Source organism: Bos indicus, chromosome 1 (assembly GCF_029378745.1).
Source record: "Bos indicus isolate NIAB-ARS_2022 breed Sahiwal x Tharparkar chromosome 1, NIAB-ARS_B.indTharparkar_mat_pri_1.0, whole genome shotgun sequence".
NCBI classification, from domain to species: Eukaryota; Metazoa; Chordata; class Mammalia; order Artiodactyla; family Bovidae; genus Bos; species Bos indicus.
The window spans coordinates 118,871,260-118,898,832 of record NC_091760.1 but is presented as its reverse complement, the minus strand read 5'-3'; the positions used below and the strand labels follow the sequence as shown (position 1 = coordinate 118,898,832).

General features: G+C 42.5%; 1 protein-coding gene across 1 annotated transcript in view; it reads right to left on the bottom strand.

Annotated features, from left to right (window-relative positions):
- The window catches only part of WWTR1 (WW domain containing transcription regulator 1), a 148,359-nt gene extending 121,458 nt beyond the window's left edge, over nucleotides 1-26,901 (bottom strand). The window contains exon 1 of the mRNA XM_019960965.2: nucleotides 26,471-26,901. Coding sequence (XP_019816524.2) covers nucleotides 26,471-26,901 — 431 coding nt within the window. The remainder of the gene's footprint in view (nucleotides 1-26,470) is intronic.
- Nucleotides 26,902-27,573: the final 672 nt, after the last annotated feature.

Here is a 27,573-nt window from a genome sequence, read left to right as displayed (position 1 = left end):
AGACCATGTTAGATAAGTATCCTCTGTGCTTCATGACCATATTTCCTACGGGTTTTTCCTCCCCTAAAATTCATTCAGTTGAAATCAGTTACTATACAAAACAAAGCTAATGACTTCTCTTATTTGAGTCAGAATGTTAAAAGAATGTGTACAAATATATATATATATATATATATTTGTGATGTATAATAAATAAATAAATGTTTGAGGGGGTGTACTATGCAGCTTGTGGGATCTTAGTTTCTCAATCAGGGATCAAATCCAGGCCTTGGGTAGTGAAAGCACAGAGACCTAACTACTGAACCACAGGGAACTTCCAATAAATAAAAACTACTGGCCTTAACAAATGTGATGTTAAACATACAAATTAAAGGTTTTTTCTCAATTTATTTAAATAATTTGTACTAAAACCCCAAAAGTACACTCAGTATTATTGGCTAGAGATGAAATTCTACTCCTCTTTTTCCAAACTCCAGGAGAAGGTACTGCAGGTGTTTGCCCATGAAGACTAAAAAAGGGCATCAGTTGGATAATTGCCCACTATGAATGTGTGCTCAGATGGGGTGATTAAATACATTGAACATAGGGGTGAATCCAAGAATAGTATCCAAAACAAGGTGTTGCCCAACCTTGGCGTATCACGAACAGGTTGCTGCACACCCACTTTGTCCCGAGGCCACCAAACAGCTCCTTGGCCAATACTTTATTTCTGTCCTGCGTGCCCTCTCTTAGTTCACACTAATGTAATAGCCTGCTCACTGTGCTACTCCCAGCAGCTCTTCAAAGAAGGTCAGGTAAGCCAGAGGCTAACAAAAAAGGTGCAATGAGACTTCAGTGAGAAGTCTCTTAGGGACTTAGGGCTACAAATAAAAATGGAGGATACCCAGTTAAATCTAGATTTCAGATAAACAACCAATAATTTATTTGGTATAGTATGTTCATGAAATATTTGGGATATACTAAAACTTTATCCATTGTTTTATCTGAAATTCAAGTTTAACTGGACATTTGTATTTTATCAGGCAGCCACACTTATGATAAACATCTTTTGCTGACTACCCATCACCTATGCCCACTGCTTTCCTAACCACAAGCCAAATTTCCTGGGATATGCCCTCTTTTGGGGCCTTGTGGGGTGTCGTGTGGAATAAGTCAGTCAACTCTGAATATCTGCTGAAATTCAAGGAAGAACACAAGCTTTGATGGGAAGAAACCGGTTTTTATTATCCTAAAGGTGAGGGGGTCTGAGAGAAGGAAGGTATGGCAGCTGCTTTACACCATGACATTCCCCCTTCCCCTCTGAAATGTCAGAGAAGCCAGGAAGCGGGGAATAAGTGGTGGTAGCTGAAGAGAGTGTGATGTGGCCATGGTTCAGTTCAGTTTAGTTCAGTCGCTCAGTCATGTCCGACTCTTTGCGACCCCATAAATCGCAGCACGCCAGGCCTCCCTGTCCATCACCACCTCCCGGAGTTCACTCAGACTCACGTCCATTGAGTCAGTGATGCCATCGAGCCATCTCATCCTCTGTCGTCCCCTTAGGCATTCCCAAACCAAACTGGACAAAATATGTACTAAGCCAACCAGAGACATCCATGCTATATGGTCCATGAAACCACAGGGTTTTCTCTCCGTTGATAAAACTTGCAAAACTCTCTAGGGTAGATCTTCACCCTTTCTTTGTACAGTGTAGCCAGGCTTCTGTCCATGGGATTTTCCAGGCAAGAATATTGGAGTGGGTTGCCATTTCCTTCTCTATGGAATCTTCCCAACCCAGGGATTGAACCAGGGTCTCCTGCATTGCAAGCAGATTCTTTACCATCTAAGTCACCAGGGAAGCCCATAATGAAGCTTATGAGGGTTCTTCTTTTGTTTTTTACGGAAGTATTACTTTTTGAAAAATTCTGAAGGTATAAAAAACTCACATGACTAAGCCAGTTTGGGGCACTCTGAGCTATTGAAACAGGAAAACCCAAACACATAAACACTATTCTAACAAGCAGCTTCCATTGAAACTATTTAGTTCTTGGTACTTCTGGCTCTAGCAATGAACAGAAAGATTTTTAAAAGAAAAGCTCAGGACAAAAGGAAGTTAGCAACTTATCTCAGGCCAACAAAGACAAAGACCTAAAGTTTTCAAAGGTCTTTTACTGTTTCCATGATCCTTTCTGACCACCTCACAAGCAGGAAACTACACCTCTGTTTGAGGACAGGTGATCAGAAATTCTTCCTGCTCTTCCTCCAGACCAGCTCAGGCCTGCTCAGATCACTGTAGTTTCCAGGCAGATCTGAGCCAGAAACACAGGGCCAAGGCTTCTGGCTTCGGGTGAGGCCCCAGTCACGTGCACAAGCCTTTCTGCCCTTGCTGGGCTGGCAAACAGAAGGAGTCTGCATGTAAGTCAGGGCCCTTCAGTCCCAGGAAGAACAACAGGAAGCAAAGTCATGACAATAAGGTAATGAACCATCCTTTTCCATAATCATGGTAGGACCACAAGGCCCTGAAGTCACCCCCAAAATAATATCCATTCTCATCACATCCATTTGTCTCTGTGCAGTCTGCATCTGGATATAGCAAACTGCATCTCCTTTACTCATTTCTTCCTTGTTTCTAAGCTCTATTTAATTCTGAAAAGAGCTACAATCTAATGATGGAAAGGTCAGACTTAATGGGAAAAAATGGGTGTCAGTCCCCCAGAAACAAATACTCTTTTGTCGAGATCTCCCACACAAAATCGGGTCATCGTGTCAGCCGGGACATGTTGGCCTGTTCACAGCTGTTGTGCACAGTTCAAACTGGTGGGAAGGATGCCAGGCAAGACCTGTCCGCGCTCACCTGGGGCCAGAATAGAAGCGGGGAGGGAAGATTATGTAGCCCCACCAATTTCACAAAGGCAGAAGCTAAGTTTGGATAAGGACAATGACTTATTTTCCCTTCTCTCAGAAGACTTGCTGTTACAAGAATTGTATGTTTCTAAAACCTACTTATTTTAAACAATAAGACATACTTTTATTTTGGGTATGGAGGCAGGCCTTGCCTAAAATCCAGAACTGTACAACTCCTTGATTCTTCATAACACACTCACTAAAACAGTGAAATTGTTATTTACACCACCCTCCAAATCAAGTTTGAATCAAACTTAATATTTCATCTCTTATTCACATATTCAGCAAAAAAGGCATTTCAGTCTTCATGTATGAACCCCAAATACAAGAGCCAAAATGTATAATAACCATAAAAAAGCTCAGGGCTTCAGCTACACTCTGAGACTAAGCCTATAAAGGAAGCCTCCATTTTCCTTGCTCTTTTCCACAAAGAGTGAAATTTATTCCCTCTGTATCTTTTTATCAAAAAAGATCTTACCCCCATATAGTCATTCTTCTCAAATGGACTGATGGAGTAGTGACCAGACCACAAATTGAGACCCAAGAGCAAGAAACACTATTAACACAATTAAGGAGAGACATTTAATTATCCCAATTATACTAAGCAGGTCCACTTTGGTGACTGCAACTGGGATGATGGCCCCAGGCTCCATGCTTTGAGTCACTGCACCTTACTAACATTGAAATATTAGCATTTACTTTTTTATTATCTTCATTTTTGTTTACTTATTTATTTTTATAGCCATAATGAGGTCTCTGCACTGACTGAGTTGCCTCAAGCTCCACACCCTTTCTAGCATGACCCTGACTGTAAAGGAAGTAGGCAGGGTGGTTTCCATTTTACAAACGAGGAAACTGGAGCTTGCTAAAGTTATGCAAGCTCATGAAGTGGCAGAGCTGTGATTCAAACCAGAATGTTTGACTACAGAACTCACGAGTACTCCCTGCTCCCCACTGTAGATGACAAAAGTATCCAACCCTTCACGCCTCCCCACTTTGCAAACACAGATTCCTACTATTAAAGCAGCAGAAAGAAACTACTGTTGGCAACTGAAAAAGCCACAGCAGAGAAGACCATTTTCCCCTCAATAGTAAATATAATTAGCCAAAAGGTGGAAACCCAAATGCCCATCTCAACAGATGAATGGATAAACAATGTGGTGTATTTATACAATGGAATATTATTAAGTCGTTAAAAGGAATGAAGATGTGATGCATGCTACAACATAGAGAAACCCTGAAAACACTAAGCCAAGTGAAAGAAACCAGGCATGAAAGAGCATATAAACTCCATTTATATGAAATGTCCAGAATAGGCAAACCTACAGAGAGATAAAATAGCTAAAAACTGGGGAGGACGAGGTAACAGGAAGGGGAAGATGACAGCTAATAGCTACCTGGCTAGTAAGGGTTCTGGAGAAGGCAATGGCAACCCACTCCAGTACTTTTGCCTGGAAAATCCCACGGCAGAGGAGCTTGGTAGGCTGCAGTCCACGGGGCTGCTAAGAGTCGGATACGACTGAGCGACTTCACTTTCACTTTTCACTTTCATGCACTGGAGAAGGAAATGGCAACCCACTCCAATATTCTTGCCTGGAGAATCCCAGGGACAGAGCAGCCTGGTGGGCTGCCGTCTATGGGGTCGCACAGAGTCGGACACGACTGAGGCAACTTAGCAGCAGCAGCAGCAGCAGTAAGGGTTTCTCTTTGTAGTAATGAAATTGTTCTACGTTTGACTGTGGCAATGCTAGCAACCTATCTGTGAATATGCAGGGGGGAGAAAAATGCACTGAATTGTACACTTTTCTGTTTTTTTGGCCATGCTCCAGACGCATATGTGATCTTGCTTCCCCAACCAGAGATCAAATCCGTGCCCCCTGCTTTGGAAGCACAGTTTTAACCTCTGGGCCACCAGGGAAGTCCCTGGATTGTATGCTTTAAATGGGCAAAATGTACGGCATATAAATTATATCTCAATAAAGCTATTTAAGAAAGTAAGTGCTATCAGTTAAGCAAAATAAGAGACCTTGGCTATCATCTCATTCAAGATCATTTTTAAAGGTGAGGAACCCTAGCGATCAGCCCACTATGAAGATTTATATCAGTGTCGCAGTGTGCTCTGCTTGCTGGCCCTAAAATTCAGTGACCCAGAGCACTCAGCTCAGAGCCAGGTCATGGATAATGGGGAACCCTCACCCCTGCCCTCAAGGAGCTTAAATATAGTTGGGTTCTTTCAAGCCTAAAACAATGAGATTCCACCCAACCAACTATAGCACCAAGTGCAGAGGAAGTGAAGACCATAGGAGCTAAGGAGATGGGCAGAAGCTGAGGTTTGAGATGGGCTTTCCAGGAGGAATGAACTGGATGGAAGGCCAGAACAGAGAGGGGAGGGCACTTCTGGGAAAGGAGATAGATGCTATTGAGTATTCAATTTACACCACCAGATGCGGTTTAGATAACACAGTTCTGAGACTTCCCTGGCAGCCCAGAGGTGAATGCTCCATGCTCCCAATGCAGAGAGCATGGGTTCAATCCCTGGTCGAGGAACTAATAATCCACATGCTACACAGCATGGGCAAAAAAATTATAGTCCCACTGCTAGGAGAACAGATGAATAGGGGAGAGTTCAGCCCTGACAGGACAGGATGCCAGGGAGAGTTCTGAGTGGGAAATGACACAGTGAGAGCTGTCTTTACAGAACCCTAGCCTGGACACAGTGAGAGCTGTCTTTACAGAACCCTAGCCTGGACACAGTGAGAGCTGTCTTTACAGAGCCCTAGCCTGGACACAGTGAGAGCTGTCTTTACAGAACCCTGGCCTGGCTGCAGCATGCAAGGGACTGAGGTCGGAGGCCAGTGTGTTACCATCTACAAGTGAAGCGTCAAGTTCTGTGGTAGAAGCAACAGGAATGGAGAGGAAGGAAGGAAGAGAGCTCACAAAGGAGAAAAACAACAGAATCCAACCATGTCAAGACCTGTGGGAGGGAACAGAGGGACAAGGAGGGCACTGCCAGACTGCCTGGGTTGAAATCCTTACCAGCTGTGTAACATTGGTCGAGTTAGTTAAATTCTCTGCACCTCAGTTTCCTGAGTAAAGTGAGGATTAAAAAATGTGTTTCTGTCTATCAAACAGTTGTTGGGAGAATTAAATACGAACAGTGCTTGGAGTGATGCCTGGCACTGAGTAAGTGCTCTGTATAGCCTGTTGAATAAATACACATAAATGCATATTCAGACCTCGGACCTCACTTTCTGACAACAGCAGCAACAAGGAAAAGCCTCATCCAGCTTCATTTTTCATCCCATCAAGCTTCCTTCTTCACTCACTTTTCCCCATTTGTTCACTCTTTGGTGGAAGTTCTAGGAAGAATAAAATATTTTATTTTTATGCTCCCTGCCTTTGAGGATGGGCCTTCTGGGAAAAACTGAAGAGAAGAAAAACAGCAGTAACTGTTCTCTACCAAGATCCAGGCACTAGGAATGGCTGAACCACAGGCTTGGTGAGCAGCTCCAAGAGGCCAGTGAAAGAGCCTGGACCAGGCAGGCTGTGTTCTGCAGACAGGCTTGCAGGGCTCCTGTTTATACAGCCCTGAGGGACTGCTCCATGGGTACCCACTTGCTCACCCAGGCCACCTTCCCCAGGCACTGCCGGCCAGCAGAAACCCTTGAGCCTCTTTCCTGCCCTGCTTCTGAGGAGCTCAGCCTCCGGCCCTGGACACCACACCTGCCCCCTCACAACTTACATCAGAGGCTCTGAGGCCAAATATTGAACTGATGATGTTGGCCAGAGAGCTCTGGGCAGAGCTTATAAACTGCAAAGGAGGAAAAGGGTCCTTGCCTTTCCTGCCCAGGAGGAAGGAACACGCTCTGCGATCCTGACCAAAAAGCCCCCGGAAGGTCAGAAATCAGAACAGGGCTCTATTCTCACCCTCACGTGGTTGTGATTATGTGGTGGTGTCTCCCCACACCTCCACCCTCCCCACCCCACCGGCATTGGGCATCTTCATGACACTGCTAGGGTTCCATGCCCATATTGAAAAGAAGGTTAAACTATCACACAAACACAATGTATTTTTAGTATTTAGACTTGAGTCTCCTGCCTTTGGATAATTACTAAAAATCTCCCTTCAAAGTGATAAAAAAAAAAAAAAACACACAAAAATCCTCAAAAACTCAAAAGAAGAATTCAATTTATACCAAGTCTTTCCGGTGAGGTTTAAATAACATCACAGTCCTATTATTGGGAGAACAGGTAAATAAACTGTAGTATAGCCATACTACAGAATAATACATCTGGGTAGATCTCTAGCTACTGTCACAGAAAAACATACTTTCCAGTGGGGGAGAAAAAAAAGGACATGAAGATCCAACATGTAAAAAAATCTGAACTACAGGTTTGTACACGCTCTTGGATGGACTGTGAACTGAGAAGGGGGCTCAGTTTCCAGGGATAATGAGCACAACTGATACAGAAGAGTCAAGAGAGACTGTCTCTGGCTGGATTTCTTAAAAAAGAAAATGCATTCGTGTATAACTTGGGCAATTTGGGGGTGCCATAAAAAACAAATAGATGCTGTTGCATTTACATACACAACCAGCTATTGTTATTCAGTCGCTAAGTTGTGTCCAATTCTTTGCGACCCCATGGACTGCCGCATGCCAGACTTCCCCGTCCTTCACTATCTTCTGGAATTTCCGAAAACTCATGTCCATTGAGTCAGTGATACCATCCAACCATCTCATCCTCTGTCGTCCCCTTCTCCTCTTGCCCTCAATCTTTCCCAGCATCAGGGTCTTTTCCAATGGGTCAGCTCTTCGAATCAGATGGCCAAAGTATTGGAGCTTCAACTTCAAATCTAATTTATAACTTTACATTCTTCTTTCCTTTATTCTCATCAGAAGAGGGTTTTTTTCCTGCTTTTCAGAGAGCTAAAAAAATGATAAAATTAAATTCTGGTTCTGTGTGACCTTAAGAAACTTGTAAACAATAAAAGAGCCCAAGCCAAATTTTAAAATAAAGATATTAATAATAGATATATGATATAGAAGGTGATGTTCCCAGGCGAACCATTTCTCCTGGGTTTATCTGGCAAAACTTCCTTTCAAGTTTGTTTGTGGATGTTGGTGATACCACTGAGGATGAACTTGAGGCTGTGTTTTTAAATACTTGCTAGTAACTAGCTCCTCTGACATCTCTCTGTATTCACTACCGACACAGTTGATCTGCTTAATTACAGTTTTGTTGATATCTCAAATTCCCCTTATTTACTCTGCATCCTGAAAAAGTCCTTTGAAATCTAAACAGTCCACTACCTCTCCAGCTCTGTTTGGAAAGGTTACAATCTTAGGATCCTTTGAAAGGAGAGTGGGGTTTGGGGAGCTATATTTCCAGCATGGAGTGGAATGTGAAAATAATCTGGGAATAGAAGGAATACACTGGATTTATTCTCAGCAACTTTTTCTCTCCTAATTTGTTATTGTTCTGCTTGAGGAAGTGATTTCTTTGAATGTATAATCAGACTGATAATTAAATACAAAGATTAGAATATATTCCAACTTGTAATACACTCTATGTATACTCCCTATGCCAATAAGCAGAGTACCCGTTTCTGCACACAGAATGTGCTCAATAAAAATCTACTGGCTTACTGCCTAGGAAAGAAGTACTAGATGATCTAAATAAAGGAGACATTTTAAATTATTTATATTTCTTTCAGCAGATATTAACTGAACTCCTATCATGTATGCTAGGCATTAGGCCGGGCACTGAAGATATACAAATGGGGTAAAATTTGGTTATTTGTCCTTAAAGAGTTCATAATATAAAGAATGGAAATAAAACATAAGTACTCTCCCTTGCAAAAAAGTCAAAATTGCCTATTATTTCTAACTCTCAAATTCAAATCAAACTCGTTGTACCTATTACATCAGATCTTAAAAGCATCCTTTTCTGCCCCTGACCACCCAGTACATTTTGATTATTTAAAAAGTATGTTCAGCGTCAGCCTTGATCTTTATAGATACTCCTTTGTACCAAGACATAGTAGACACGAAGGACACCACCATATCAGGTCCATATTCTGAGAGTTGACCTGCTGGAGAAATGAAATAAACCCATTCATTTAGCAACAAGCCTTGGGACTTCCGTGGTAGTCCAGTGGTTAAGAATCCCCCCGCCAATGCAGGAGACACGGATTCAATCCCTGGTGCAAGAAGATCCCACATGCCACAGAGCAACTAAGCCCACACCACAACTACTGAGTCCACGAACCTAGAGCCTGCGCTCCACAATACGAGAAGCCACGCCAAGGAGAAGCCCACGCACTACAATGAAGAGTAGCCCCCTTCACAACTCGAGAAAGCCCAGGCGCACCAGAAAAGACCCAACCCAGCATAGCCAAAAATAAATAAACAGATAATTTTAAAAAGCCTTACCCAACATTTTAATGTGTAATAGGAAAGATCAGTTGCCCAATTACCCATACAGATCAAATTACTATGGGATCTGGAGGAGAAAGAGGTCCTTCTAGCTAGTTGGTCTCATCAAATGTCAGAGAGGAGATGGGGTTGGCTGAGGGTTAACACACCAAGCAGGAGACAGAGAACATTTCAGGACAGTGAGAGAAATGATACACTACTGTTAATCAGAAGTCCAAGATAAGCCACTATGTATATCCAGAGGCCATAAGCACAAAATGGAGAGAAAACTGGAGCTATAAGCACCTTCAGGATTCTTATGGGCTGGCTACCCTCAATCCTGTTTATTCACATGTTCCCGAAAAATCACTCCACACTTAGATACACACATGCCTTGAGATGAAGGGGATCAACCAACAGCAAAAAGGGACACGAGTCCCCCAGTAGAGTCTAAATCCCATATTTGTCTTTTTAAAGTATTCATATGAAGGGCAATGGCATTAGCATAATACTGGCTCTAGACTTTGGAGTTTTAACCAAGGGTTCAAGATGACTTGTTTTCTTTTCTCTGTGCTTCCCTCGCTCTCTTGGCCAATTTCTCTTATCTCTTCCTTTATTTTTCTCTCTCCACCCTTCTCTGTGTAACTTTAAAAAAAAAATTCAATGCCACAAGACTGTACATTTAAATTCAGCCCACATGACATTTCCTCCAAGTTTAATTGCTTCCATACAATTTATATCCGCTAGTCACGCTAGACCCCAGAGTATTAAACATGCTCTTTTACAAAGAAGCTCTTGTCCCTTAATAACTCCCATAATCAAAGTGCAGGAATTACGGGTAAGGACCAGCCGGATGACGGATGAAACAAACAGGTTTTTAAATTCACCCAAAGCAGGCTTCAGGCAGGATGCAAATCAAAGCCGGCCACTCTACCATCAGGCTTGAGAACAGAAACACTAGCTTGAACAGAGATCTGGGGATCTCCGCACATCCAGACAGGAAGAAATGAAGTCATATATACATATATAACTCAGATACCTTATCTTTGGGTTGACCCACAGTCAACAGCCACCCACAGTGTCGCTTAAAAATACCTGGCTACATTTTCTCTGCTTTCAAGCCCATCCCTCAAAGTTCTAATGATGGACTCCAGTGAGTGAAAGTCGCTCAGTCGTGTCCAACCCTTTGCAATCCCATGGACTGTACAGTTAGGGAATTCTCCAGGCCAGAATACTGAAGTGAATCCCCCTTCTCCAGGGGATCTTCCCAACCCAGGGATCGAACCCAAGTCTCCGGGATTGTAGCTAGATTCTTTACCAACTGAGCCACAACTCTTTAAATATTTATATATGTATTTGGCTATGCCTGGTCTTCATTGCAGCAGGCAGGTTCTTTAGTTGTGGCATGGGGGATCTAGTTCCCTGACCAGGGATTGAACCCTGGCCCCCTGCATTGGGTGCTTCGAGCCTCAGCCACTGGACCGCTAGGGAAGTTCCCAAGTCCACTCTTTAAATGAGTAAATCATTCTTCTTTGTTATTCTGAGCAGATTGAAGTTAGCTTTTCCATCTTACCACAGACAACTTGGGCAACATTTCTAGACTTGTCCTACAGCAAAGTAGTGTTAGTCACTCAGTCATCTCCAACTCTTTGTGACCCCACGGACTGTAGCCCACCAGGCTCCTCTGTCCATGGAATTCTCCAGGCAAGGATCCTGGAGTGGGTTGCCATTTCCTTCTCCAGGAGATCTTCCCCACCCAGAGATCGAACCCGGGTCTCCTGTACTGCAGGCAGATTCTTTACCATCTGAGCCACCAGGGAAGCCCGTCCTACAGCAAAGGACGTCTACAAACATCTCAACTTCTTTTATAAACCCTTATCTTTCTAAACACTTGTTCGACTTTTCCCACTATCTTCCCCACCTCTCAACAAATCACTTCCCTTGTGAACTTCAAAATTCACCCTTGTGATTTCATAACCACACGAGGCAGTAACAGGACTCTGGATTTCTGGATCTCCCTTATTCAGCTAGCCCACTCTGCACAAGAACTATGCCTACCTTTCTTACAAAAGCCTTCTAAGCAACATTTTCAGTCCTCCCCACCGGATTCAGACAGATAACTCTCCACCAGGATTTTTCCGAAAACAATTTTTTAATTCCATGCAATCTCTTCTTCTGCTCAAAAATCCATTCAGGGTAAGAGGAAAACAAAGTCAACTACTTACCAGATCCCCACCCTTGCTTCTTTAAGGATTTAGTGAAGGTTTCTATAGCTTTCCCCTTTGCCTACATTCCCTCATTGATTTTCATAGACCAATGATGTCTATGGATTAAGGGTAGAAGCAGTAGAGTCTGGATCAGCCATGTTACTCTAACCTTAGAAACTGGTGAATGGAAACATTCTGCTTGTTGCCAATGAATTACTTTTGACTTATTCTAATAAAGAAAAAGAAAACAATTCCCATGCTGTCACTAAAACACATGTCACTGAGGTTTTATTATTTTTACATCCTATATAGCTGTATTATTTATTGTAGTAGTCTAGATCTAGACATATTCTGAATCATAATCATTTCGTGCATCGAGTCATTAGACAAATCAAAGTAAAATCAGATTTTTAAAACATTCATTTAGAAGCTCCTACTTACATTTTGGAAAGGAAATCTTACATTTTAATGGCATTAGATATTATTTATTATGCAGTGTCATTTTATCTTGTTCCGCAATGTAACTTTTTTGTTTTACCCTTGGCCAACTTGACCTTCAAGGTACAAAACAGACATTGTTTTAAAAATCCATTTGTAATAAGTGTCAGTAAATATAACCTTTCACTTCAGCTGAAGCAACTCCACAGCATCAGTTTACAACCTCCGTGCTTACTGGGAAGTTTATAATACTCTTTTTCAGCAGCTCTCAAAACTAGACTCCAAAAAGATATGTACCAGTCGCTAAGGTGTTTACCAAGGCCCAGAATGACTTAAAATGCAAAACTTAACTCGCCACTGATGCTTTACTTTATGGTGAATATAGACAATGCGTTTAGTCAGATCATGGGCTTTTTTTATTCACACACATGAATAAGCTGGACATACCAATGCATGAGCAACCAGGAAATCGGAGTCCTTTAATGGTTTTCAACTAATTAACTAGGGTTGGCCAATTAGTAGGTTAAATGAAGTCCTTTAATGGTTTTCAACTAATTGACTAGGGTTGGCCAATTAGTAGGTTAAATGAAAAGCACTTTGGCAAAACCTGACTCATTTCACTTTGGCTAATAATTTTTAAAAAGGCTGTGCTAGTCCATCCCTTGTTCTAGCCACCTGCCAAAGTTTTCAGGCAAATGTTTCAACAATTCTGCATCCAGCCTTCAAAATAATTTATTTAATGTTGACACTCCAAATTGTCGATAATGACTCTGCACTCTCCTTTGCTCCCACTGTTAAATATCTGTTAATAATCACTGACGACTCAATAGTTATTAAAATGTAAGCCACAGATAAACACAAAGAACAATGGCTCCACTTTGTCCTGTGTGGGTTATGGTCCTTGGACCTTCGCTAGAGCACTTTCCCGAAGCCCCAAGCACAACTCTTGCCATCTTCAAGCTTACAGAAGTGTCAGATCAATAAATTTAACTATTTTCAGATCATAGATAATTAAACTTTTTTAAAAGCCTATGAAGAAAATGGACCATATTTTAAAAACCTATCTGGGGTACAGCTTAACATTTAAGTAGCTGATTCTTCCTCCATTTCCATCTTTCCTTTCTACAAGTTTTTATACAATATATATTTATGGATTCTATGCTAAAATGCACAAAGAGCCAAATATATTCTGGATGACATATTAGGTAACAAGAATTCATATGTGCCTAAAGTCCTAAATGCACAGGCTTCTACTGCTCATAGGACACAAAACTAAGACCCATAAGAGTGGTGACAATTGTACTGAAAAGTGTGTCTACAGAAAACACAAGTGATTTTATAAGCAGCACTGAAGTTTACTGCTTCTTTTATGGTTCTTAATCCCTTCTACTAAATTCACATGTTCACAGGAATCCCAAGCCAGTAACAGGACCACTAGATGCTCCCAAATTTGCAAAATTTCACTACAGAATGTATTCAAACTCAAACTAGTCTGACATAATCAAGCATGTTTTATTTACTTACATTGTGAAAGAGTAAACTGATCCAGAGCATTGACATGCATTATAATTTCAGAATCTACTTTACCAGCTATTAAAATCAGTCTGGCAAAATGAAGAAACAAAGATGGAAAGATAAACGCTCATCTGAAACTACAGTTACATAATATTCCAAACCATAAATTTTTAACTGATACTCTGCAAAGATAATCTGCTATTTTTATGGCTGCAATTAAGTATGACGCGTCTAGGCAGTAACAGTCCTGTGAGCTACAAACTGTGACAAAGTTTTGACCACAGCTGGGACTGGAGAAGGCAATTTTCCTCCTGGCAAGTGAGTATCATATCAATTAGAGTAATATTTTTACTCAAGTCTTATAACTTATCTCGGTTAGTTATAAAACACTGATTTCAGGCCTAATTTAACTGGTTGTTTAAATAAGCAAATGTGTGATCCTTCCAGACGGCCAGCAGACCTCTCCAGGGAAAACATCGGGCTCCTTAGAAGGACACCTCAGTGGAGGTGGGAACTGGTAGGCTATGACTTATATAACTCAGGGGCTTATTGTCATCATTTTTCTCTCTTCTATCCATAACTTTGTTTTATATTTTCCAAGTCTCCTATAAATGTGTTATCATTTGTTTATAATTTAAAACATAAAATGCTTTAAAGAAACAAACAAAAGCCATCTTATTCAATGTAGTACCCAATGTAGTACTTATTCAATGTAGCCCAACCCTGGAAAAAGAAAAGTGGCCCCAGGGGAAAAACCATTTGCTGGATATTTTTCAGTGCCCATCTTCCTCTGAGAAACATGCCATAAAATTAACCCTTCCTCTTTCTCGAACTTCCCTGAATTTCAGGCACTACTTTCTGGATTTCCTCATAAATATCTCTGACTCCTTCCTTCCTTTCCATCTCCTTCATCAAGTCTAGGAATTTCTCTTTTCTTCTCAATCTATGTGTAACCTCTCTCTAAGGAATCTCATCCACTCCTGGATTTGAATACTACTACTAATAATAATCTATGATCATAGTTATATAGATAATACAAACAAGACATAGTTGCCTGGGGGGGCATATATATATATATATCTCCCTTGATGGTGTGATCACTGACCTAGAGCCAGACATCCTGGAATGTGAAGTCAAGTGGGCCTTAGAAAGCATCACTACGAACAAAGCTAGTGGAGGTGATGGAATTCCAGTTGAACTATTCCAAATCCTGAAAGATGATGCTGTGAAAGTGCTGCACTCAATATCCCAGCAAATTTGGAAAACTCAGCAGTGGCCACAGGACTGGAAAAGGTCAGTTTTCATTCCAATCCCCAAGAAAGCCAATGCCAAAGAATGCTCAAACTACCGCACAATTGCACTCATCTCACACGCTAGTAAAGTAATGCTCAAAATTCTCCAAGCCAGGCTTCAGCAATACGTGAACCGTGAACTTCCTGATGTTCAAGCTGGTTTTAGAAAAGACAGAGGAACCAGAGATCAGATTGCCAACATCCGCCGGATCATGGAAAAAGCATGAGAGTTCCAGAAAAACATCTATTTCTGCTTTCTTGACTATGCCAAAGCCTTTGACTGTGTGGATCACAATAAACTGTGGAAAATTCTGAAAGAGATGGGAATACCAGACCACCTGACCTGCCTCTTGAGAAATCTGTATGCAGGTCAGGAAGCAACAGTTAGAACTGGACATGGAACAACAGACTGGTTCCAAACCGGAAAAGGAGTTCGTCAAGGCTGTATATTGTCACCCTGTTTATTTAAATTCTATGCAGAGTACATCATGAGAAACGCTGGACTGGAAGAAGCACAAGCTGGAATCAAGAGTGCCAGGAGAAACATCAGTAACCTCAGATATGCAGATGACACCACCCTTATGGCAGAAAGTGAAGAGGAACTAAAAAGCCTCTTGATGAAAGTGAAAGTGGAGAGTGAAAAAGTTGGCTTAAAGCTCAACGTTCAAAAAACGAAGATCATGGCATCCGGTCCCACCACTTCATGGGAAATAGATGGGGAAACAGTGGAAACAGTGTCAGACTTTATTTTTCTGGGCTCCAAAATCACTGCAGATGGTGACTGCAGCCATGAAATTAAAAGACGCTTACTCCTTGGAAGGAAGGTTATGACCAACCTAGATAGCATATTCAAAAGCAGAAACATTACTTTGCCAACGAAGGTTCGTCTAGTCAAGGCTATGGTTTTTCCTGTGGTCATGTATGGATGTGAGAGTTGGACTATGAAGAAGGCTGAGCGCTGAAGAATTGATGCTTTTGAACTGTGGTGTTGGAGAAGACTCTTGAGAGTCCCCTGGACTGCAAGGAGATCCAACCAGTCCATTCTGAAGGAGATCAGCCCTGGGATTTCTTTGGAAGGAATGATGCTGAGGCTGAAACTCCAGTACTTTGGCCACCTCATGCGAAGAGTTGACTCATTGGAAAAGACTCTGATGCTGGGAGGGATTGGGGGCAGGAGGAGAAGGGGATGACAGAGGATGAGATGGCTGGATGGCATCACGGACTTGATGGACATGAGTCTCAGTGAACTCCGGGAGTTGGTGATGGACAGGGAGGCCTGGCGTGCTGTGATTCATGGGGTCACAAAGAGCCGGACACGACTGAGCGACTGATCTGATCTGATCTGATCTGGGTATCTTTAACGTGTTAAAATGTTTCTCAGCCTCTTTTAAAGTTTCCAATACTGCTCATTATAACAAGAAGTACTACCATTCAAGCCATTATACAGCCAGTAACCTGAAAATTTTCCATTCATCTCCTTTTCTCACAGCCCTTATCTCCTCCATTACCAAATCCTATCCAATTTACCTCTTTAGTGTCCCTGAAATGATTTCACTAGCCCTCAAATGACTGATTTCACTTCTTCCCTTTTCCAGCACCACCAAAGCAATTCCCCCATGACTGAGTCACTCATGTGAGTGAGTACCTTCATTCCAGAGTGGCAGAATATTCAAGTTATGGCTTGTGAATTCTGAAACTGCAGTTAAAATGTCTATCCCCATTTCATCCCAGTACAACCCACATCCTGATCGGTTTTGGAGCATCAAGGACATCAATTTTCCAAACCACAAAGCCAAATCCCAGTCTCTGAACTATAGTTACCCCAATGAGGCTTTTCGCCCATCAAGAACCTCATGAAGTTCTCCAGAATTTAACTCATATCTATACTCAGTCCTGAGGGTGTGTGAGGACCAACCAGAAAAAGAGACCACCTAAGCTGTGGTTCCCAAGATCCCCAAACAACCAACTGATGCAAGTATAAATGAGGTCATGTGTATACATAATAAATCCCTGGAAGATACACAAGCAAATGTGAACAGTGACTCCATTGAGTAAAACTAAAGGGTGGAGTACTTTTATTTTTCACTTTACATTCTTCAGCTCTGCTTAAATTTTTTGATGAGAGTATATTAAAAAGCCATCTTTTGGGGGTGAGGGGGGGAACTGCAGGATCCTACTTCCCCAACCAAGTTTCAACCTGAGCCCCCAGCAGTCTGAGCACGAAATCCTAACCACCAACCCACCAGGGAATTCCCCAAGTGTCATGTTTTAAAAAGAAATTCAAAGATAAAACCAAGTCAGTAAAAGTTATGTTTGTTCACTTGGGTTATATTTCTTTTGCTTGTGTTTTCTACTTTTTTGATGGATTAAAGGATTGTCACAGTTGCTTCTCAACCTGTGAACCCCAAGAAAGGTTTTTCATGGACAAATTGGGAGACAGACAAATATTCAGTATTTCAGTATTTGCAGAAAATCCATCACAAAGAAATATATATTTTTAATAAAAAAAATCTAGTATATACATTTCCCCCCAGTGAACATGTTCTGTTTTGGCACCCCACAACATCTCTGAATACCCATCCTTCATCCATCTTCCTCACCACTGCATTTAGTACATCGAGCTAGGGTTCTAAATTTTCAGTCCAGGCAGGGGACAGATATGATTCCTGAACATGAAGATTCCTACAAGGAATTCCAGGCTGTAAGCTTGCAAAGATTTAAAAGAAAATATTACAGGATTCTTTCCTTATCAAGCATCTACCTATGTGCCAGGCACTGTGCTCGGGTTATACAATGACAAAGCAAGGAAAACATCCACTCTTGCCCTCGTGGAAGTTACAGTGTAGTAAGAAAGAGAAATAAATCAGTAATAAGGGTAATTTCAGGCAGTCCCGTGGTTGGGACAGCCGAGTTTCCACTGCAGAGGGCTCGGGTTCTATCCCTGGTTGGAGAACTAAGATTGCACACACAGTGAGGCACAGCCAAAAAAAAAACCACACACACACACACAAAGAAAAACACACAGTGATACAGCGGCAATGCTAATCTGGGGAGACACGGAGGGCTATGGGAGAACCTAGCCAAAGCATCTAAGCCAGTGCGGGGGCTGTGAGTCAGGGAAAACCTCCTGCAGGGCTGGCACCTCAGCTGATGCCTGAAGGTAGTGTGGGTGTTAACCAGGCAAAAAGCAGGGAAATAATGTTCCAGGCACAGGTAGCAGCTTGTGCCAAGTTCCTGAGGCCAGAAGGAGTGTAGCCAATGGGAGAAACTAAAAGCCATCCAGACCAGCTGGAAGTTTCAGATCTGTAACCATAATAGAAATGACTGACTTATTGGGACACACCTCAAAGCGCTTCCAAGCTGGGAGAGCAGCTGCACACAGGTCAGAAAGGGGCTTTCAGCCTGATTGTGTCTGTATTCTTCATGATTCTCCAGCTAGACTGTCAGCTGCCTGGGGTCTGAAAACCTGCCCGATTTCTCCCCTCTCCACACAGTGCCCTGAACGGGCACATAAGAGCAGTGCAGTGATTTTTCCTGGTAGATGCTGAACCAGTTAAGATCTCTTAAGGTGGCACAAAGGCAAGGCCCCATCACCATCTCAACCAGGAACAAGAACAGGAATAAGTCAACTTTCAGGGGAGCCAGGCATGGCACTAAGCACTTGGCATATATTGCTGATTTCACTTCATCGAACATCATTTTTCCCCTTGTCATCTGCTGTGTCTAGATGGAACATTAAATAAAAGCTAGAAGTCCAAGAAAGAGAGCATGCAAATTAAAAATATGTCAAAGGAAATTCAGAAGATCTGCTGCCATCAAGTCTACTTCTTATCCTGACTTCTATGGAGAAATTTGGTTAAGATTTTAGCAATTACTGTGTCAAATATGTTCCCTGGTGGCTCAGACAGTAAAGAATCTGCCTGCAATGCAGGAGACCCGGGTTCAATCCCAGGGTTGGAAAGATCCCCCTGAGAAGGGAATGGCAACCCACTCCAGTATTCTTGCCTGGAGAAGTCCATGGACAGAGGAGGCTGGCAGGCTACCCAGTTCATGGGGTTGCAAAGAGTCACACGACTGAGGGACTAACACTATCGTGCATAACTGAATCACTTTGCTGCAGAGCAGCAATTAGCACAACACTGTAATTCAACTACACTTCAATAAAAACTTTTTAAAAAGAAAGAAAAAGAAAAGAACCCCAAACAAGGAAAACACAGGCAGTTCCCAAAGAGGACTTCCTTGGTAACAAAAGCTCCAGGCTTCAGTTACTGAGCTAAGGCTTTCAGATTCCCTCATGCCCCACACATCTACCCAAATCTACCCCTCCATCTTCCCTTGCCTCTGTGCTTGCTCTCTCCTGTGATTTTTACCCTACTTATCCTGATTTATGTTTATTGTGCAACATTTGTAACATACAGGAAAACAGAAACTAGACAAGAAAAATCTCCATAATCCCACAAATGACCATTGAAAACACTTTGTTCATGGAACCCTCTATCAGACAGACACACACACATACTTTTTTAAATAGTATCAGGATTATGATACTTACACAAGGTACCATAACTGTTGGGTCTTTTTTATGTTATACCCCACTTGTTTGATATTTAAGGCCATTTCTTATCTCTAAGCATTGGTAACTGACTATTAAACCAAGAAATACAAATGAAAGCCTAACACATACACAAAGCATACTGAAAAGAAAAACTATAACTTGATTTAAATATGAAACTCTCAACTAGAGAAGTAACAGTGAAGGTCACAAAAAGGCTTCCCAAAGTCTACAGAACATTCCTGGGTGGATGGTAAGAGATGACAGTTGGAGTAAAATGTTCAAAAATTAAATATGCTTGTGAAATATTGGTTTAAAAATGAACTAGCTTTGTAATAAGTGACTCTGGAATCATTAATGCGTATTGTGAAATTCCAAAAGAGGGATAGAGCATGCAACGTATCTCAAATCTATTGGTCTTTGTGAACTTTTGTTCACAAAGTATCTGAGTGGACTAGGGTTCCTAGGAATACACTTTGGAAAACTGCTCTGCTGATATTTCAACGCACTAAAATATTCACAGTCCCTCAGTGGACAGGCCATCCCCTCAGAACTTGCCCTTCAACAATAAGTTTATTACTTCAACCCCCAGTCTTCCTAATCATACTTTTTAATAAAATTATCTTCTGGATTGGTGGGTTCTTTCACTTCCATCACCCTCTTCTGTGGTTAGATATTTCCTGACCCCAGGAGGGAGGAAAGGAAAGACAAGGATGATAAGGGTATAATTCCCACTTGTCTTAACTCAATTTGTCAACAGACAGAAATTAAGATCACTCAACCCTTTAAGCAATTTATTCCTAATCAATCTCTGCAATTATAAAGACAATGAGAAGTACCCTTTTCTCCTTTAAGCTACTTTACTCACATTACCTAACTATATTTCATCAGGAACACATCCAATCCTGGAATAAATTAGGTCATCCTCCCGCCATGTCACAGCTGTGTTCCCTGCAAAATGGTATGGATTCATGAATGGTGAAAATCTCAATGAGAAAATATAGTCATTGTCCATAGACTACCCATTTCTGGTTGATTTGCTTTATCATCTCTCTTGCTCTCTCTCCAACAATGAGAGCTCCAAATCTGATTGCCCAGACTGAGCCTGGAAGCAAACCCTAGTGCTCCACCCACCACTCCAAAGTTATCTGGTCACCAAGGATACCTAATTACAGGGACTAATTATGGGCAGTAATTGGCATGAGGCAACAGAATACAAGGGTAGGACAGGTTTGAGAATCACAAATCTAATCCCATCTCTGCCACGTGCCTGTTATGTGACCCTGGGTCATGTACTCAACCTTATTGTGCCTCAGTTTCCTCAACAGTAAAATGGTATAATAATATGTACCTGTTCATAGGTCACTGTGAGGGTTAAAAGAAAGAATATGTGAAAAGCACCTAGGGTTCTGAATAAAGTTTCCACACACAAGTGTCAGGAGTGGGCTCCATGGGTGCTTCTGATCTCCCTGAGAAGCACCGATTCAGCTCCCCGCCTCCTCTGGCATAGAACAGATAATCAACACATGTCAGTTACCTCCCCTTCTCATCTCTCCCCACTTCTCAATCCCACTCCCCTTCCAACTCCAGCCCACACACAAAACTAGCAGCCACAAGCCAAATTATAAAAATCAGAAAGTAGACTTTCCTCAGAAGTGATTGGATACCTTTTGCCCAAGATGCTGCAGCAAAAAGCCACCATGCCCCAAGGTGGGGATCCCTATTTAGGTTTTTTTAACACAAAGATGGACTGTCAGTTCTTATTTTCGACTTTAAAAATCAGCTTGCAATTCCAGATCCAGGCTGTCATTCAGCGCCAAACCTTAATTAAGAGCCAAAATTAGTTTACCCTACTACCAAAGTCTCTGCATCTGATTTTGGCCAGGTAGACAAGAGTATGCATGTGGGGAGGCAAGAATGAACTTGTACTGAAATTCGACTATGTACCAGATACTTCAGGTATGTTATCTAATCTTCCAAATACCATGAAATAGGTATTATGATCCTTATTTTACAGACAAGGAAACTAAGGCAGCAAATAATTTTTTTTGATTGACAAAGGCTCTTCATGAAAACAACGACATTATCTAGTCAACCAAAGGTAAACAGAGAAAACCAGCCAGAGTCAGTTCTTTTTTAAGAAAAGTAAAACTTAACAATTTTAAACGAAATCTTTTCTAACTGAAAAGAATTTGAAAACTTTACCTCCCACAAACATCTCTTAAGAAGTTACTGAAGTTTGTACTTCAGCTTTTCTAGCCATGGAAAGAAAGAGAAGTCCTAGGATGACAGTCCTGTTGTAGGTCTAGAGAGAAACCAGAATGGGACACAAAGATTAAGGAATCTGGACATAAAAGCTTAAGGAAAAGAAACCTGACAACCAAGGGGATTTCGAGCCTAGAAAATTTTGAGATCATAATAAAGGCAAATAACATATCAATGCATAAAAAGGCGATTAGAAATACTAAGAAAAAAAATCTTTAAGAAAGTCAAGGTCCAAATATGAAGAAACTAAAAGGTGACACAAATTTAAACAACTGATGAAAAGTGAAAAGAAAGAATCCATTTGACTTTGTTGCTGGATATATCCTCCTGAGTGTTTCAGGAGTGCTGACACCAGACCCAGTGTGCAAGTCTAAGACCCAATCTAATACACAAGGCAGTAAATTATATTAAATGTTGCTTCCAGTTTTTCAACTTCAAGAAGAATTTACGAATACAGTCAATTGGGGGGCAAAGCACAAAATTTTTATTAGTCATGGATTCAGAGCTTTGGAATGTTGAGGTGTCACAAACAAAAAGCAAACTGTGGAACTGCCAGCCACCCAAATCTCCTTGACTTACAAAATGGGGAGTCAAGAAATACTGTCAAAAGTTTCCAGAAAATAACAAAGGTGACCTAACAGACAAACTCAAAATAATGTAAATATCAAACTTGGGAGAGGAAAAAAGAAACATTTTAAGGAGCTACATTTCTCATTTTCTTCAGTTCAGTTCAGTTGCTCAGTCATGTCCGACTCTTTGCAACCCCATGAATCGCAGCACGCCAGGCCTCCCTGTCCATCACCAACTCCCGAAGTTCACTGAGACTCACGTCCATCGAGTCAGTGATGCCATCCAGCCATCTCATCCTCTGTCATCCCCTTCTCCTCCTGTCCCCAATCCCTCCCAGCATCAGAGTCTTTTCCAATGAGTCAACTCTTCGTATGAGGTGGCCAAAGTACTGGAGTTTCAGCTTTAGCATCAGTCTTTCCAAAGAAAACCCAGGACTGATCTCCTTTAGAATGGACTGGTTGGATCTCCTTGCAGTCCAAGGGACTCTCAAGAGTCTTCTCATTTTCTTATTAGGAGTTAAATATTGATAACAATAGTGGTAAAAGCATGTTACTTAAAGGGTTAAGAAGGTAAGAATCTAAGAATTAAATACAGAAACAGTTTTTTAAAAAATTTAAAAGTTGCCTCTGTGAGCCTTGAGAAATTTTGACAAAAATAAATTTCTACCACACATTACAGAAAAGGCTAAACACTAAAATTATTACTAAAACCTGGGAGTGGCAGCAAATGTTACAGCTGGAATTATATTTAAGAGTAGGGATATAGAATTCTCTTATAGAATATGTTATTCAAATACAATTTTTCTGTAAGAATGGAAAGTTCTACTGAAGCCAGATCATTTTCTTCTTTATAATTCTCTATTTTCTGGTCTAGATACACCAAATGTATTCCATTTATAACCAGACATTTTTTTTTTTTAATTTTAATGTGATCAGTGTTCAAACCCTGTTGCCCAACACCTACACACCCCAACCTGATTTATGAGCTGTAGAGAACAGCAGAAACGGTGCAGTCATCTCAGAGGCCCTGAGTTTTAACATGGCCTGGTTCCATCCAGCCCACAGTTAAATGGCACCCTAACATCACAGGGAAGGTTTGAACACTGAGAAAAGGTGTCCTTTAACAGGTGTCAGAAAATAATTACATTGTATACATAAGAACAATCTTACCTGAGAAAATAACAAAAACTGTTTAAAGCCTCTTAGATGTCCAGGCTTTATATCCTACATAGCTCATTGTTCAACTGGGGAAGTGACATGGGGATTAAGTGGGGCATGGAAAAGGGAAAATTGCTCCTGAAGTAAAGGCAACAGATTAGAGGGCCAGTCCACCAATAAATAAGCACGTGACTTTCCCAAAGTCATGTTGATACCCTTCCCTGGCCTCAATTTTCTAACCTTCCCCTAAAAAATGACCTTGTCAATTATGAAATGATTTGATTTCTGATTTATAAAGCCCTCTACTCCTGACAGAATCAAGAATACGATTCTACTGCTAGCCCCATTTCACAGATGATGGTGCAAAGTCATGGGTAGATTTTTATGAAAATTAATCCAGGGTCAGCGGCCATCATTTTCCAAGCTTCTACTTAAATCCACCAAGATACACTGCTTGATGAAACAAAATATGACATATAACGTTCACCTTATTCCAACTTTAACAAAGCTCCGAAAGAAATTCAGAGAACTCTTGGAAGAGTTCTTTATCTCAAAAGACAATGATCACAGTGATTTAATTTCTTAAATTCCCTTAGCTACTTGGCCAACAATTTTCAAGGATTGTTATCAGCTCAAGCCTACAGCCCTATTATCTACATGTTTTTCCAGTTGTTGTCATCGCTGATTGTACAAAGGAGATTCACCCAGCTTTGGACTGAGGAGTGGCTTTCTGTTATTGTTGTTGTTTAGTTGCTAAGTTGTGCCCAAGTCTTTTGCGACCCTATGGGCTGTCCATGGGATTTTCCAGGCAGGAATACTGGAGTGGGTTGCCATTTCCTCCTCCAGGGGATCTTTCCCACCCAGGAATTAAACCCATGGTTCCTGCCTCATCTCCTGGATTGCAGGTGGGTTCTTCATCACTGAGCCACCCGGGAAGCCAAGGAGTGGCTTTAGTTGGGGGGATAAGGCAGATGTAGCAGATCAATTTTTTCTAAACCCAAGGCTAACTTCCACTTTTCACGAACATGTTTTTGAGCTACTCCAATCATTCAAAATGTGTATAAAAGAGAATTCTTTTGTTTTGCTTTTGTTTAGGGATCTTTTCCCCTAGCTTTCCTCAGACATTAGGCAAGACTAGCTCTTATTTCTTATTTTTAGCAACCAGTTATACCGATCGCATATCATATATATTTGTGTATGTATATATATAAACATAGTTCAAAAATCATTTGGGACCAAAAATATTTTCCAAAATTATTGTAAAATATTGGGTCTTTTTCTATTTGTATGTACTATTAAGTCCATTTCTACAAAAGTCACAATAACATATTCAAAACTGCATTTACCTAAATAAGCAACACAACATGCTGCTTCAGACCTTTATATGGTATATAAGGGCTGGAGCTAATGGTAAAGAACTTGCCTGCCAATTCAGGAGACACAAGAGATGCCCGTTCAATCCCTGGGTCGAGAAGATCCCCTGAAGGAGGGCAAGGCAGCTAACTCCCATATTCTTGCCTGGAGAATCCCATGGACAGAGGAGTCTGGGAGGCTGCAGTCCATAGGGTTGCAAAGAGTCGGAAATGACTTTGCACATACACACAGTATATAAACTAATGCCATCCTTTAGAACAATATCATCACACTTAGAAAAATGTCATGCTATTACATCACATACTTGAATTCCACCAACTATTTAGATCAAAGCACTCAGTATGTGTCCACACTAGCACTCAATAACCAGAAGACCAGTTGTGGACTAAAACGATCAGCAACTGTTTCGGACAAGGGCTTCTCAGCGCTACATCAACCCCACCAATAACAAAGAACTCCTTCTTGCACAAGATGTCAACAGCTTTGGGATGGAGAAGAAATAATTGGCTACCAGTATGAGTAAAATGGTTGGCTATTATAAGCCTCCATCCATCACTGTGTATTTGTTATCAGGTCCACTCATAGAGCCTGGTGGGCTGCCGTCTATGGGGTCGCACAGAGTCGGACACGACTGAAGTGACTTAGCAGCAGCAGCCTCTCATAGCAATCAAAGTATCAAATATTACCTTATTAAAATTGCACATAACAACTTCTAAACTACTCTATTTTATGTATATATAGGCTTTAAAATAAAGTCTAAGGCAAGTTCTCAGAAGACGAGTTTTCCTCCACGGCAATCAACAGCCAGCCAGTGCAGGCAATCCTGAACCAAGTGCTCCAGTTGGCAGGACTTCTATCCAGGCCATTGATGGCCTGACCCCACCATGACCTCACTGGTTATGTTTCAAGTTCTAGCTTGGCTTCTCCTTCAGAATATAATTATTTTAGGGTACCACAACTGAAGCAACCTTCTTTATGCCTGTGAATACATTTTTCTACACAGTCTAATTCCACTCGAATGTAAAATTCACTACATCGAAAAGCCAGAACAACCTGTCGGGAAATACTACAAAGCAGCTCCTGATCGATGATATTCTAGGTTACCGAGTGCAACACAATAGAACTCCTGACCCAATTTCCACACAATTGATTTGTCCAGCCCACAACTACTTCTCCACGCAGTTCCTAATTACATCACTGGGGGGTGCTGTATGGTCATTACGTCACCGAACTGGGAGCTGTAAGGCCTAAGTCAGTGAGTGTTCCCTTTTCCAGTGGAGAGACAGCAGACCACCTCCAGTAACAGAAGTTCCTCTCTCCTCCCCAAGCCTCAGTTCTGTTCTAGAACTATCTTGATGTCACATCGCAGTGCACCAGCCTAGGAGTTACCTGACTTAGAGTGGGCCGGAAAGGAGTAAGAGTTTGGGTCCAGAAGTCAAAGTACTCCAGTATCAGTACTCCAGACTCAACGCATAGTCATCTAGGTGTTTCACGAGAATTCTGCCCAAGTACTTTTTTCTTCTACCTCGAAGAATTTTCATGTCCTGAAAATCTCGCAACTTCCCGGATCCTGGATGAACTCCACCAGCCCCAGCTTCTGATCCCTTACAATTCCAACACCCTAAAACTAACTCCCACTTCCAGCCTCCCAGATTTCTGGAAAAAAGCCGTGCAAGGACACACATTAACACGCAGGCACCCACACGCCAAGTATGCACGCACGGTCACGAATACGCACAAGAACAAGCGCGCGCGGCCTGGGTATTGTGACTCTGTGTCCCCCTCTTGCTCCAGGCTGACTTACTTGAGGAAGTACCTCTGACCAGTGGCCGTAAAGGTCATCTCCCAGCCCGGGGGCAGCGGCAGCTCGTCGGTCACGTCGTAGGACTGCTGACGGAGATGTGCGTGCTGCTGCGCGGGGCTGACCGCGGCGCCCGCGCCCGTGCCCAGCTGCAGGGACGCGGGGGACGAGTGCGAGCGGACGTGCTGGGCGCCGCCGGCCAGTCGGGGCCCCGGGTGGCCGCCGGACGAGTCGGTGCTCGACTGGCGCGAGTGCGAGCCGGAGTCAGGCTCCTTGAAGAACGATTCGGGCAGGATCTTCTTCCGCCACGAGCTGGGCTTGGGATTCATCACCGAGTTGAAGAGGGCTTCGAGGTCCGTGTCTAGGTCTTGAGTGACGTGGATCACTTGCTGCCCGGGTGGCGGGAGCGGTGGGGGCGCCGAAGCCGGATTCATCTTCTGCTAGGAGAAAGGTCAGATTAGCTTCTTATTGAAGGTCTGAGAATTAAAGGGGAGAATAGAGAGAAGAGACAGATAGGTGTCCGCCTCGGGATCCCAGACACCCAGCACTTAGACCAGCAGGATGGGGGAGGGGTCCCTCCTGGCCTCCAGAATTATGCAACTTTCTTGAAGCCAAGAAGTTACCAGGAAAGGGGGAGGGGGTGTCTGCTGGGAGTTAACTGCACTGGAGACGCTAATGAAACTGCTGGTGTCTAAGGACAGGTCGAAACTACCCAGAGCAGGCAGCGCCCTCAAAGTCTCAACCCGAGCCAACTCGAAGACGTCTCCACTCGGTAAGCCCGAGGAGCCGGGCGCCCTGGCGTGGTGCGGGGTGAGCGGGCGCGCGCCAGCGGGCACTACCTGGGCGCGCAGCGAAGCCGAGTCTGGGCGTGCGGTGGCCGCCGTCCCGCCCGAACTCGCCGTTGGGCCTGGGTCGCTCGGCTGCGTCCCGAGCTTGCAGGGCTGGAGCTGGGGCCCGGCTGGCAAATCCCGACCCTACTCGGTGTCTGGCAGCCGAGAGGCTTCGGCTCTCACATCCCCCGAACTGGCCTCAGGCGCTCGCGCTCCGCGGAGAGGCGGAGAAGCAGACTGCGCGGCCGCCGCGGATCCCGGACTGTCCCATAAACA